This window comes from Pipra filicauda, unplaced genomic scaffold, assembly GCF_003945595.2.
Source record: "Pipra filicauda isolate LSUMZ 115617 unplaced genomic scaffold, ASM394559v2 scaffold10_size6260569_pilon, whole genome shotgun sequence".
Lineage (NCBI taxonomy): Eukaryota > Metazoa > Chordata > Aves > Passeriformes > Pipridae > Pipra > Pipra filicauda.
The window spans coordinates 3,601,333-3,616,303 of record NW_024103541.1 but is presented as its reverse complement, the minus strand read 5'-3'; the positions used below and the strand labels follow the sequence as shown (position 1 = coordinate 3,616,303).

At 36.5% G+C, this 14,971-nt stretch overlaps 1 protein-coding gene across 4 annotated transcripts in view; it reads left to right on the top strand.

Annotated features, from left to right (window-relative positions):
- The window catches only part of ZNF148 (zinc finger protein 148), a 40,821-nt gene extending 30,614 nt beyond the window's left edge, over positions 1 to 10,207 (top strand). For all 4 annotated transcript variants that reach the window (XM_039381945.1, XM_039381943.1, XM_027723560.2 and 1 more), the window contains 2 exons: positions 2,690 to 2,808; positions 3,162 to 10,207. In XM_039381945.1, coding sequence (XP_039237879.1) covers positions 2,690 to 2,808; positions 3,162 to 4,751 — 1,709 coding nt within the window. In that variant the 3' untranslated portion in view covers positions 4,752 to 10,207. The remainder of the gene's footprint in view (positions 1 to 2,689; positions 2,809 to 3,161) is intronic.
- The last annotated feature ends 4,764 nt before the right edge of the window (positions 10,208 to 14,971 follow it).

Here is a 14,971-nt window from a genome sequence, read left to right as displayed (position 1 = left end):
TCTGAAGTTTCAGGCTTCTGCTAAGAAATTATTATTGGAAGCGTATCTCCATATTAATTTTTAATCTTTTTCTAACATTATCTTCCTTATGAAGATTAAAGCCAAAATTAAGTATGGTATCAGTTTCACAAAGTTTTTCTTAATCTTACTTCCATTCTGGAATTCTACTGAAAAATACCATTTTCTGTGTTGTGCTGAGCAGTTCAAGGGCAGTGTCCCCAGAATTTTCTCCCAGTTAAGGCATGGCCAGCAGTGCCTTTGTATGCACCCTGAAAGTCTCCAAAATAGCTGGTGGTCATAATACACCAAAAAACCTCAGAACCCCTGTTTGGCCCTTTTAAAGCCTTGAAATGGGAATAGGTAGCTGAGGGAGTCTTCTGCCAGCAAATAGCCAGCTTGAGTAGACGAATGTTAAGGAACTCTGTGACCATTCATTTACGGAAATGAGGATAAGGCTGCAGGTAAGTGTATTAAAGAAGTGTTCTGCATTTCCTGGGGTAGCAGAATAGCTCCTTAGGGGGCTGTTCAGAGCCAGAACAGGACCGAGCTATTTTGCTGTAAGGCTCAGACAGATCACCAAACAGTTGCTCCTTTCTCTAGAAAAACGTAAGGTATCATGAAAGCAAACTTTGAGACAACGTAAGGAGAGTTGTTGGAAGAGGCAATTTAAAAGAAACACCAGGTAGAATAGTGGAGCAAAGGGAAAGAAAACTGTAAGGATTAAGTAGTAGACTTTGGGAATGGAAGAGAACAATGACATCTAAAGATCTTGCTGAAAACTGAAGACAAGGATTGGAATTTGATGCAGAAAGTCTCAACAGGCTTGATGGGAGTAAACCACCATAGTCATAAGGGTGCCCAACAAATAAAGAGAAAGTGAAGAATGAAACTGGAGTTTGAAAGTTAAGAAATAGGCCAGAGAGAAGGATTTGCTTATAGACAGTATGAGAGAATTATATGATAGTTATTACAGCTTACAAGAGTGCTGAAAACAAGCAAAGTTTTATGGTAATTATTAATAAGCAAGAAATGATAAAGGTCTCTAACTCAAGTAAAAGAAGAGGTAGGATGCTGAGGTTGTGAGCTTGTAGAAAAAAGAACTGATGGAAGAAGCTGAGAGATCTGAGTAGAGGAGATAATTTGATTTAGGAGAGAATAAATTGGAATAATTTCATCTAAGAAAGGAATTGGCTGAAAAGCCACATGGAGAGGTAAGAATTAATAATTGGAAACAGGACATAAGCTTACAAAGAGAGAGATTTAGAAATTGCTTGGAATTAAGGCAGTTGAAACTCTGGGCATTAATGATCTGACTAGGAGCATATGTGTGGGCGATACAGATATTTTTCATTCTAGTTTCTATAAATACAGGCACCATATTTTAAGGTACTGTATTTCCATTTGCAGGATGTGGCTAAATAGTTCTATTGTAAATGGAAAAACACACTCATAACATCTTAAATAATAAAATGAATTAATTTAAAATGTAAATGTTGATAATTATCGGTAATTTAATAAAGTTAGTCCATAACATAATTAGTAAGAATAAAACTACTTCAGAAAACAGCAATAGTGCATATTTTTGGAAACAAAGCATAGATGGTTTATATCCCAAAAATCAGTGCAGTGCAGTATCCAGAACAAAGAGGATGTTGACAGATGCTGCCACGACAATGCCTGATCTCTGTGTCAGTCCAAAAGATTTCATAGTAAATATTAAGAGGAAAGATCACTATTGTTCAGGCTGAGTTCTATTAAATAATAGTGAACTTCTGTAAAAGCAAAACTAACTTTTCAATGCACTTGGAATTTTTAAGTTTTGTCAGAGAAACATAGAAAATAAAGAATATCAGAGGGAAGATGTAAGGCAAAAGTTAAAAGAAACAAAAATAGAGCCCAGAAAATATCATTGCAGGGCTTCTTTGTGAGGAAAAATAAGGGGAGAACTGAAGATGATTTCAGGGCAGTGCATATTGTCTGAACAAATGCTTCATGAAAGTAAAGGATAAAACCAAAAACCAAACCGAGCAAATGAGAAATCTGTAAGTATGCAAACACCAGTTTAGCTATAGAGGTTCCTTTTTTTCAGCTTAGTTTTTTAAATAAAATATTTTTAATTAGTTTTTAAAAAATAAATAAATTTGAGTTCCAACCAAAGTAGTAGGATTTTTTCAAAGCAGTTATTTCAATTCTACATACAGATAAGGTAAAAAATATGGAAAAATACAGAGCACCCTCAAATATGTTATATTCAAAGTTTGGAAATGCATAATTCTCTCCTAGAAGGGATGGGTTTGAGTTCATGAGTTGGTGAGAGAATTGAGGTATTTTTATACAATCGTCTGCCCTAAAAATATGTGATGCAACAGCAGTTCAGGAAGAGCATCTTTGCAGTTCTTCATTTGTTAAGTGTAAGACGTATATTTGCACCACCATTAGAAAGAGGGGTAAGGATTTAGTTTTAAAGGTGGTTTGTTTTTTTTAGCACAAAAGCTTAAAATAATTTGAGGCATCATCTACTTAGTATTGGAAAAATAGTGGTGTGAGCAAGCCCTATGTTGTTTTTCATTAGCAATAGACTAAATCCTCTTACTACTATTAATAAAGAATGTAGTATTTCACCGGGTAATTGTATGGAAAAACGTTGATTCATTTTCTTCAATTAACATTGCTACATGTTTTTTATCAGGTGAAAAGCCATTTCGTTGTGATGAATGTGGTATGAGGTTTATTCAGAAGTATCACATGGAAAGGCACAAAAGAACTCACAGTGGAGAGAAGCCTTACCAGTGTGAATATTGTTTGCAGGTAAGATGACTTGGTGAAATCTTTCGTGATTGACAAACAAAACAGCAGTAGATTCCCAAGTAGTACAGACAGGGATTTCTCCATGGGTTGTAGTCATGCGCATACATTTATACATATATTTATACACATAAATGTTTAACAAATGTTGTTTCTGTTAAAGTGGGCATTCTTGGTGCACAGAGGCACGGCTGGCTGTGCTTGATTTTATTGACTGTGTACTGTTGTTTGACACTTCATTAGAAATTGGTAAAGTGGATGAATTGTCAAGTAAATTTGTTAGAATGAAAGGTTTCTTTCTGCTAATATATTTATTTTTCCCTAATAATAATAATCACCATCGTCACCTTTTTCAGTATTTCTCCAGGACCGATCGTGTGCTGAAACACAAACGTATGTGCCATGAGAACCGCGAGAAGAAACCGAACAGAAGTGCCACCAAAGTTGGCTTTTTGCCATCGGAGGAAGATTCTGGTTTCTCAACGCCTATGAAAGACAGCTCCTTGCCAAAGAAGAAAAGGCAGAAAACAGAGAAAACAAAATCTGGGGATAAGGAAAGTTCAGATAAATCGGAACACAAGAAGGACAAAAATGACTATTTGCCTTTGTACTCTTCCAGTACTAAAGTAAAAGATGAATATATGGTAGCGGAGTATGCTGTTGAGATGCCACATTCTTCGGTCAGTGGAACGCACTTAGAAGAAGCAAATTCTGGAGAAATACACCCACCCAAGCTTGTTCTCAAAAAGGTTAACAAGAGGAGTCTGAAACAGCCACTCGAGCAAAGTCAAACCATTTCACCTTTGTCTACATATGAAGACAGCAAGGTTTCAAAGTATGCCTTCGATCTTGTGGATAAGCAAAGTTTACTGGACTCTGAAGGTAATGCTGACATTGATCAGGTGGACACATTACAGGAAGGGCCCAGTAAACCTGTACACAGCAGCACTAATTATGATGATGCAATGCAGTTCTTAAAGAAAAAGAGGTATCTACAAGCAGCCAGTAACAACAGTCGAGAATATGCCTTGAATGTAAGTACCATAGCATCTCAACCTTCAGTAACACAGGCAGCTGTGGCCAGTGTCATTGATGAAACTGCTACAGCCTCAATATTAGACACACAGGCGCTGAATGTTGAAATTAAAGGTAACCATGACAAAAATGTCATTCCAGATGAGGTACTGCAAACTCTGTTAGATCATTATTCACACAAGGCTAATGGACAACATGAGATCTCTTTCAGCGTGGCTGACACAGAAGTGACCTCCAGTATATCAATCAATTCCTCCGAAGTATCTGAGGTCACCCAATCTGAGACGGTTGGAACAAGCTCTCAAGCTTCCTCATCAGATAAAGCTAGTATGTTACAAGAATATTCAAAGTTTTTACAACAAGCTTTGGACAGAACTAGCCAAAATGATGCCTATTTGAACAACCCGAGCCTTAATTTTGTGACTGATAACCAGACTCTTACAACCCAGCCAGCATTTCCTTCCATGGAGAAGGTCTACACATCTATACCTGTCAATAGCTTTCGATCAGGAATGAACTCTCCATTAAGAACAACTCCAGACAAGTCTCATTTTGGACTAATGGTTGGTGATTCGCAGCACCCTTTTCCCTTTTCAGGTGATGAGGCAAATCATTCTTCTTCCTCCTCTACACAGGACTTCTTGGATCAAGTAACTTCTCAAAAGAAAGCAGAGGCACAGTCTGTTCATCAAGCATATCAAATTAGCTCCTTTGAGCAGCCCTTTAGAGCTCAGTACCATGGGGCAAGAGCTGGAATATCATCTCAGTTTAGCACTGCCAATGGACAGGTGAACCTTCGGGGACCAGGGACAAGTGCTGATTTCCCAGAATTTCCCTTGGTGAATGTAAATGATAGCAGAGCTGGGATGACTTCTTCACCTGATGCCACAACGGGCCAGACTTTTGGCTAAGAAATCTTTGTAAATAATACTGGCACTTTAGAACACATTTGTCAAAAGGGGGTTGCTCTGTAAAAGATGGAGTTCTGTACAGCTTTTAAGAGCGCTATGTTAAAACAAAAGTAAGCTGATATTAGCAAGACCAATAACTGCTTCTTTCTTTTTTTTTCCTTTTTCTTTTTTTTTTTTAAATTTTTCGGTTAGCCACCAGTAATTGAACTGCCTGATGTTGGTGCCCCTATCAAAGGCAGTTTATTATTCACTTGTTCGAGTCCAGAAAATATTTTACCTTCTATGAAATTTAAAATAAAAAAAATCCCCAGGTAAGACTTTCCCCCATGATTGTTTCCTTGCTGGTTTCCTTGTATACTTTGGGAGGACAGTTATTGTCTGATATTATTCACATTGTCATTTCTAAGCTTGTCAGCATAGTCATTGCTCTTCAGCAGGGAATCAACATGTACTAAACACACAGAATAAACAAGTAAGTTTCAAAGGTCAAGCAAAAACGGCTTTAAAAGATGGCGTTTTCTAGAAGAATAATCTTCAGTCTCTCAAAAAAAGTTTTAGATCATGTGCCCTTTATTTCTGCTTTGCATTACCTTGAGTTGTGTTTGGAGGGAAAAAAATGAATTCTGATAGACTAACTCTACTATTTAAAATTCTAATTAATTTAAAATACTTTAAACACTTTTTTTAAGCAGAATGCCTAACTGCTAAAGCCTTTACTTCATTCCTGAAGTAATGTGTATTTCTTTGTACAGCTGAATCTAGATGTAACTTTTTAATGACTTTTTCATACGCAGATACCAAGATTTTGGAGTTTTAGCTAAAATACTCTATAGATGACATTCCCAATTGCAAAATGCTTACACAAACTGTGTATTCCAAGATTTAAAAGCTTAATTGTACCTTACCCTCCGTACTCATAACGATTAACATAGAGCACTTAGCCAACTTGATAGTTTTCGATTTCTCAAAAAATAAAACCATTTTGAGATTTTCAGGTTTGATACGGTTGCATCATTTTCATCTCACACAGCTCCAGTAATTCTCTTCAATACACGTGAGATTGGGTATCCTTAGCTTCTCTAAAAACTGTTTTGATTCTCTGTCTGGCATTTTGACAATTCAGACCATTAAATTTATTGAAGTACCCTGAAAGCTGAAGAAGCAGGCATTCAGATTCCCTACCTTTTTAGTGTTTGCTTAGTGAAAGTCATTACAATTTTACCAACCCCAAACCGGTGAATGATGCTAGTGAACAGGATTTCTTTTTCCAGCCTAGGAGAGTGATCAGAAGTTTTCGTTGCATTTCACAGTATAAATAAACGACAAAGTTTATCCCTGTACCACGAATATGTTTTTTTGAATAGTACTTTGTCTTGAAGTATACGGTATGGTACGATAAGTAGTTCTGTGTGCATTTTTAAGGTGGTAAGATTTGAGTAGCCTAACTATTGTGTAGTTTAAGTTAACAAGTTACAGATTTTTGAACTGTAATGTTCATTCTATTGCACCTTCCCTAAAGGGACACTGTCTGGTAGTTTAAGGCAGTTTAAGCCTCATGTAGGCTGATTAACCAGGGAAAAACACACACACACACACACATATATGGGTAGGTATGTATATGGTGATTTTTTAAAAATAGGATTGCATACATGCTTTTACAGTGCTGTTGCTAGCTGGTATCTCGCAGACAAAACCATCAGATAGGAGAAAAGACTGCATCTCAAGGGGCTGAAATATATCCTGTCTTTTAAGAAAGGACTTGAGCGGGACCTAGAACAATTCCCACCTCTTCTGAAAGCAGTAGCAATATTTTTCTTAATTTTCATTACCAGGAAACTGATCCCACTCTTTATCTTTTTCCCCCTGGTAGCACTAGTACAGCACTAACTTCACTTGGTACAGTTGAGGGAGAAAGGGTATTTATTTTATTCATAGCTTGCTTCTCTTATTGGCAAGAAATACAATTTATGTAAACTTATTTCTTAATACTTTTGTATAAGAAAACAGGTTCTGTTTTGATTTGTCGACCCCTCTGTATAATACAATAAGGTGTTTCAGTGTGCTATGACTTACCAATAGTTTTGCCCAAATATTTGGCCCCAAGTTAAAGAGCGGGCATTAGGAGAGAAAAGTAAATTCCTTTTGGATTATTGATTATACATTTAAAGAAATTTCTTTGAAAGAATATTTTTAAACTGATTCTGGTTTTCTTCCTTTATGGTCAGTTTGGTTTTTTCACTTTCTATTCTATGTTGCACAGAAATAACATATATGGCCCCTATATCCCAGGAAGCCACTTCTTGTAATGCATATTTTGAGTGTTTCATTTCCATGACATCTTTGCTTGTGCTGCCTGAATAATACTGTGTTGGCATCTTTGTTCTCATGCCCTGATGCTGCAAGTAGATGGCCATTAATTGTACTATTTGTTGAATACAGCAAGGAACAGAAGGAAAAAAAAGGCCAGGTTATTACTGCACTGCTCTGGCCCCATAGGGAGGTTAAGAGGAATAAAGCCTCCTTCTCCCTAAGGGGGCTGACTCAGCTTTATTTGAAAAGGTTACTGCATTGATACTCTGCTGGGAGAAGGTGATTTAGGAGTAAGGGAGAGTCGCTCTCACTCCATCCCACCTCCACACTTAGGAATTGCTCCATGGGAGCATGAGGGAGCAAGCTGTTGTACAGAGTGAAGGAACTTGCTCTTCCTGCAGCCAAATGGGAATCACCTGAGGAAATGTTATCCCTTATGTCAGAACTCATTCCCTAGCCTGCTGCTGAGCCATTCCAGCTACACTCTGTGCCTTAGGACAGGCTGTGAAGTCCCCGTCTAAGCCACAGGGACTATCCCATAGGGTTCTTCCACATGTACGATTAAAAGTGATGTGAGTAGTTGATCCGCTGATGCGTGAAGCTTTCTGCACTGGAGGAGTTAGCCAAATATACTGCTATGATTTAGGTTTAACTCAGTAAAAAGCTCTTGCTTGTTTAATAATGACATTATTTAATAACATCTTTCACCGCTCACGTTTTGCTGCTTTTAATCTACAGATGCTCATTCTTCATGTTGATCTGGGCACTGTTCGTTTTTTTAGTTTTTCATGTATGTTCGGAAAAAAGCAGCTTTGGTTTTCTGCTCTGTTCTTGTACTGATGCTGTTCAGTCAGTCAGCACAAGGCTGGGGTGAGTGTGTGTATTCCCCTGAGCCAACAACAGACATTCTTAATGAAAGGTCACGTAAGCACCAAATGTGTGTGTGTGTGTGTGTAAGGTGGACATTTTGGGGATATCTGCTAGTGATAGAGCAGTGATAATTTTAAAAAAAGAGGAAACTGATGACATTTATTAACAAACCATATATATACACAATACATGTGTATATATATATATAAATATATACGCACTTATTAATAGGCCATATTTTGGTCCTAAATTACTTGACAGTGTCCCTTTTAGCATGAATCTTTTGATATGTTTTACCATTAATATAACAGACAATGAAGGAATCAGCTTGTAATGGTATACTAATAGGCATTTACATTTTCTTCCTTTGATTTGAGAATGAATTAATCATAAATGACAAGTTTTGGGGAGAAGGATTAACCATGTGTATTACTGTATGTTGGTTTACGAATAACAACATAAACAATTTCAATTGGACGATAAAAGAACCATGTTTATGATCTTGTGTCTCCTAGTGTTGTCTTTAGGAAAATTGTGTTTCAAGAAGAAAATAGGACAAGGAAGTATTCATGTGAAATAACAACTTGTATTATTTTTATATTATACTTGTCAGTTTTTTGGATGACGGGAGCTTTTCATTGTTAATTGAGAAGTACAGTAAAATCTTGCTAATTCGCTGACTTCTAAACAGAGCATCCAGTAGGTTTCTGCATCCCTGATGGTCTCTTCCCACCTCTCTGCAATGGTCTAAAACATACTGTAGCGAGGTCTCATACAATAATACTGTACTACTTCACCCAAGTATACTACAGCATCGACATTAGTATACTGGGAGATAGAAGGAGTATTGAAAACTAAATTACAGTTGTCAAAATAAATGAACAAAGTACATTTTGTGATGTGACATCCTTGCTTTTGTTGCCTGCTTCTTCGCTATTTTCAAAATTGTCATTTTTAAAGGGTTTCTAAGACATTGCTGCGAATTATTGGGGTTCTACTGTAACTTTTGGAGTTTATTCTAAAGTATTCATGTTCTCCTATGAAAACTTTCCACTTGGACAGATACATTATATTCCACACTTGATCAGAATATTTTTATAGTATTTGTATCATGTGTAGTAACTATTTGAAATGAACCAGAATATTTGGATGAATTCACTCTGAATTTTGCAGCATTGGATTACTTTATGTATGTATATTTGCTAACTAAATTTTCTTGGCTTTGAGAGCTTTGATTTTTATTCTTCTTTGTTTGCTTGTTTTAATACCATTACAAATTACAGGGAAAAATCCTAATACTCCTGGGAATCAGGTTGGAAATGTTAACAGGTGGGAATATGCTTATGCCGTTGGTACCAGTACGCATGTGAACTTTCGAATTACATGGTTGGTACTGAAGCAAATGAATAATGCCACAGTTTCATAGAGTTAAATGTTCTACTAAAATGAAGCCTTGTAACTTTGAAAGTTCATTCGACTTATGGTAATGCATGTTTATGTTAGGCATGTAATGCATTTAGCTGAAACTCACTTTGCAAAGGACAAGCACTAAGAAAGTATTACTGCTAATGAAAAGATGTGTCTAAGTTAAAATTTAAACTTTTCTTCAAGTTTAATTTGCTTTGTGTCAGGGAAATAAATTTATAGTCGCTTTTGCTCTACTCGACCTACAAAACCTTCTGTTTCCTTTCTAAAATTACATCTTTTGGTAGGAAACACAAACTGAGGCAAGCAAACATTTCTAAGACTTGTTTCTTGCTTTCCTTAATCCAATGGATGGAAAGGTAATATTGTGTAAACAACATTATTTTATTTTTTTATGCAATACCATGCTGTAAATATGATTTATCAAATAAGGATGTACCTATGATTGAATCTTTGATTCTGCACAGCTAGAGTTTATATATAAATATAAATGTGTCTTGACAATCAAGGACTTATGTCAGTCTTCCTTTATGACGTTTCTTATTGTTATGCATTCCATTTGTTTGACTTGAGTATTTGTATTGTCTGTAAAGTATGTAATGTTTTTATAGCTTGTTTAAAACAAACAAAAAAACCTGTAAATATGAACTGATCACAGTACTGCTCTGTTAGAAGGCATAAGATGATGTACTGTTTGTAAGCAATAATACATGACAGTGCTAACTTGACAAGTAGCATAAGGTTAAGTTCCAAAAATACCTTTGGGAGTTAATAGCCTTGTTTGAGTTAATGAATATTCTTAATCATTTTTTTATAAATAAATTCAAACGTCCTCCTGCTGGAATATAAAACATTGTTTACACAGCACAATTTCAGTCACAGAGAGGACAGTCTTTAGATCTATGGCTTCATTCGTACACACTTTGAGTAAGAAATGAATGGCTTGGCTGCACTTCTGCGAGATGAGGAAGACTGCAAAAGTTGAATAGCTGTGTCTCTAAAGGATGAGAAATACTATTCTGTTTCTGTGCTGATTCCTGACAGTTCCTCTACTTAATTTGGAGTCTTTAAGTCCTGATATTGAACTGGTGAGACTGGGGCCTCCCATAGAAAGGAGTATTTCTCTTCTCGTTTCATATGCAGATAAACAGTGAACTTAGGAGTCACCTCGTCATTTGAGTTGCATATTTTTCGAATTATGAGCTATGAGATGTTGAGATGGGTTTATTCTGATAAATAAACTAAATGTCAAACTTATAGTTTGAATTGAATAGGTATTAGACTGTACAGAGCAGCATAACTATTTGAACAGTCATCACTGCTTTAGAACCTCCCCCCCAATTTATAAATGTATATGACCTACATTTTATAGAAAAAGAAATGTTTTTAAATGCTAGTCATTTATATAATATGTGCTTTGAAGGATTTGCTAGTCCACTTCTGTCACTTTTAGTACACTGGTATCTTTTATATGTAATGTATGCTTTTTATTATTATAATTATTATAATTATTATTATTGTAGTAAAACATTTCAGTAGGAGGAATTTTGCAAAAGTATGAGGGGTTGAAATTTTCATTGTCAGAAATGAATTATACTGGACTTTGTCTTTGTAGTCTTGTCTTTCTTTAATTGCTGTCTGGGAGGGAACTTGGTATTCAAATAAAGCAAGTGACTTCCTTTTATTTTGAAGGCATACTAAATAGTGCTGAATTGGATATGAAAATATAATGAATTTGAAGACAGAAATTAGTACAAAATCTAGTGTACAGAAGAAATTGTGTTACGAAAAACTTTATGATATATATAGTGGAACACTGTTACAGTGAATTTCTGATATAGTGTTATTTTCTGAAGTCAATATGCCTTCTTTGTATTTCAATTAATTAAAAAAAAAGATAATTTGTATAGGTAAATTTAGGACAATAGGTTTATTCCAATTATCATACAGTATTTCTTTATCCTACAACATCTATTCCGTCCCTTTGTTATCAGACAAAAGACCGTAACCTGAATTCCATCAGTTAAAGTATGTATATAGGTGAGAGATGGTTTTATAGGAACCTGAAGAGTATGAATTTGTATATTCCTTATGTTTCTGACAGAAATCAGTATGTGAGTCTCTCATTATTCCTGTGAAATGAGGAATTTCCTGATACCAAGAGGAGTGTGTGTGCATGTGTGTTTGTGTGTTTGTGTGTGTGTGTGTGTGTGTGTGTGCGTGTGTGCACATAGGTACATGGAAGATGTTTGGGTCTCATGGCAAAAATGATACAAATATAAAAGGATTTAATGTAGTTCAACATATGACTTACATTTAATATGTAAAAGAAACATTTAAATTTCATAATTCAAAAAAAGACAAAAATAGTTTTGCAGGAAACAAAACTATTTGGATAGCAAGCTTGACCAAATGAATTTTTTTGGTTAAACTTGATATATTTTAAAGGATTCTATTTCTGCCTTTATTTCTGCCCTAAAAGCAACTTAAAATATTTTGGGAGTTATTCTTCCTGTTCATTTGACTGTGAGTGTAATTTATATCATGGTTTACAAAATGTGGCATGAAGGATTGGATTGTTCTATCTGTATAATACAATGAAAGATTGCTTTTTTTTACATAATCATGGTGAATGGTATTGTATTCTTAGGACTGATTTATTCATTAAGTGACTTAATGAGTTTCATCACTTTTGACGTTATTGTTTTCTTATGGTTAACTTAGTCTTTTTGGGTTTATAATACCCTTCTATGTATTGTGATACTAAGGGAAGTTATGTTTTTGCTTTATTTTTAATTAAACTAATAGTTTGATAATTTATATTTGCAAATGATGCATTTTAAATGTGGTCACTTGCTGTTTGAAAAATAAAAATATAGAATACTGTTTTATGAATAGACTTAGCAGTATTTTTCGTGTTAGATAGTTTCGAACAAAATCTGCTTTCTTGATGAGACAGATGAAGACATGTAAAGATACATATCATTGTGAAGAACTGAAGTGGATACTTTTCAACAATTAAATGAAATATTTAAATATTGATTTGAGACATACAAAACTTATTTGGGTTTTCTTCTCCTTTGGATCTCATTGCCTCCTTTGATTACAGCAAACAGAATATCTGACCTTAACTTTAATCCTGGTTGTCTGAGAGGATTGCACTGGAATCACTTCAATAGAAACACCTAGTGTTAGACCGTCAGCTTTCCTTTTGTGATTTTTGTTTGCACTGGAGGGAGTTTATTCAGTCCCAGCAACTCCTCATAATAATGAGAACCAGGACTTCATTTGAATCTCAGTTGTAACAAAGGCGAACTTGATTACTTAAGATTTCAAGTCTTTTGTATAACAGCATGCCATGTGTGCTACATCATTTCATAGCATGTGTTATATATGGAGTATTTGTTACATAGATTTTTCTATTGTTGAAGCAAGTATTTTGAGAAATATTGAGGATTATAGCATATATACACTTACAAAACCAGAAATATGCCCCATAGCATTAATTAAGTTTTTAAGTTAATTTAGTTTTCTCACCTTTATTTTTTCGTGTGTTTATGGCATTGTTTCCCTGAATCTTTTGGTAGGGTCCCTCTTGGTAAATACTCGATTTTTGTGCACTGCATGGCTCTGTTGATTTTACTTCATGTAAGAACAAGTTTTATGTGAGAAAGTGTTAAAAGTGGCACAATGCTTTTTAAAGAGAAAAAACAGTAGTGCAGTAGCATGTGAAGACTTGAGCTGTGCTCAGATGAGCACGGCAGGAGGAGCCGTGCGGGTCTGGGATGTCAGCAGCCCCTCTCCTGGTGGGCCTGGAGCCTGCAGGGTCACTGCCTGGGCGTTCTCCACCAGCCACCTCAGGGAACCTCCTCTGGGCAGCGGTGGCTGCAGGAGAGGAGCTTTTCATCTGGCCTCAGCCTAAACCCCCTCTGAGCTGACTGAATTTGCACTGTAGCAGAGAAAGGGCACTCAGGAGAGTTGCTCTTCTGTCTTACCCAAGGACAGCAGCCCTAGCAGGGGTGGCCATGAGCAGCCCAGGGTGGTCACTGACTACATCAGCACAGATGTTTTGGGAACTGGCCATGGGAAAGCTGCTGTTTTTCAGTCCCTCTGAGCCGTGTTGCTGTCTCCTAGTGCCTTTGCATACCTCTGAAGTGTGGTGTGAATACAGCACCATGACTTGATATGACTTTGTTTCAACCTTACTTAACATGGCATGTTAACATCCAGCCAGTATAGTAACTACTTTCAATGGTTTCATGTTTAATATTTTTAAATTGTGGGTGCACTCTGCAACATGCCTGACAAACTGTCTCTGTACTCAGCCACCCTGCTTGTCTTTATGTTCGCTTATATTAGTTATACTAATTTTTATTTGTTTTAGTTATACAATGGAAATAAGAAATCAAAACGGATCATTTCTGCGTATTGGCTTACATGATTAAAATTGTCAAATAGTAAAGTGATACTGAAAACAAGATATTTTTCAATATTTTGATATTGAAAAGATTTGCCAGAAGCTACATTTCGTGTTGAGTGAGAAAAATAGTCTATTTAAATTGGCTTGCCTTTTTTTTTTTGCTAGAAGAAGGAAACAATTTTCTATTAAAATAATTGGTTATTTGTGTATTTAGAGGCATTAAAAATATCTAGCTGAAATTAGTATTTTTCTTGCACTGCACAGGGTAAACTATTTTGTAGCTTGAGGTTAGACAGCAGTTTATGATAAAGTTGAGCTATTTGGAGGTGGGTTGGCTTAGGGAGGTAGTCTGGAAGAGTGTTCAGGTGTCCCATGTGTTGGTTATCTTCTGCATTGCGCTTGCAAAATCAAAAGAATATAGTCTCCGAGAGAATATTGTTTGCTTTTTTGTCTGCTTTAGTTGTCGAGACACGGAGTTTAAAGAAGAGAGCTGTCCACTGGCATAGGGAGTTAAAATGGAGCCCATGTGTGCTGTCCTTTCTGAAGCCAAAGCCCTGCCCTTGTTGCTCAGGTAAGTTGCCTCCTCCGCAGTGTCCTTCCCCTGTCAAACCAGGGCTGGTCTTCAGGTTCCTGCTGCACCATCTGCTCCAGCTTTTCAATTTCAAAGGCAGTCAAATGCATACGTGTTTGAGTCACTGGCAGAAATTAAATAGGATGGTTTGGTGAGGTTCCGTTTTAAAATGTGTGCGTGTGTGTCTTTTGCAGCTGCATCACTCTGGGTGTGTGAGCAGCCATGCACATCGTGCAGAAAGCATGAGATCCAGTTCCTACCTCCCGTATTTGAACTTCTGGATGACTGCTGGATGTACAAGTCACTGTTGTTTCTTTCTGCTTAGAGTCCATCTCCCTGGGCAACTTCTGCCTGTCTCCTGTCTTCCAGGAGAGCCAAGACATGTTGCTGCGTGATCGCTCTGTGTGTGATTTTATTTGGCCAGCGGCTGCACCTTTCAAGCTTCTTGCCTAGAAATGTGGGTGCCTAGTCCCAGACCAAGCTTTGTGCTGATATCTTTTGAGACAGATCAGTGCACTGCCAGTAGCTTGTACATAGCTGCCTTCATTTAGAGGAGGTGATACCTTCTCAGCTGCATAGCCTAAGAGAGGTAAGCTGGCCTGGCTATAGAAATGCAAGCAGTGG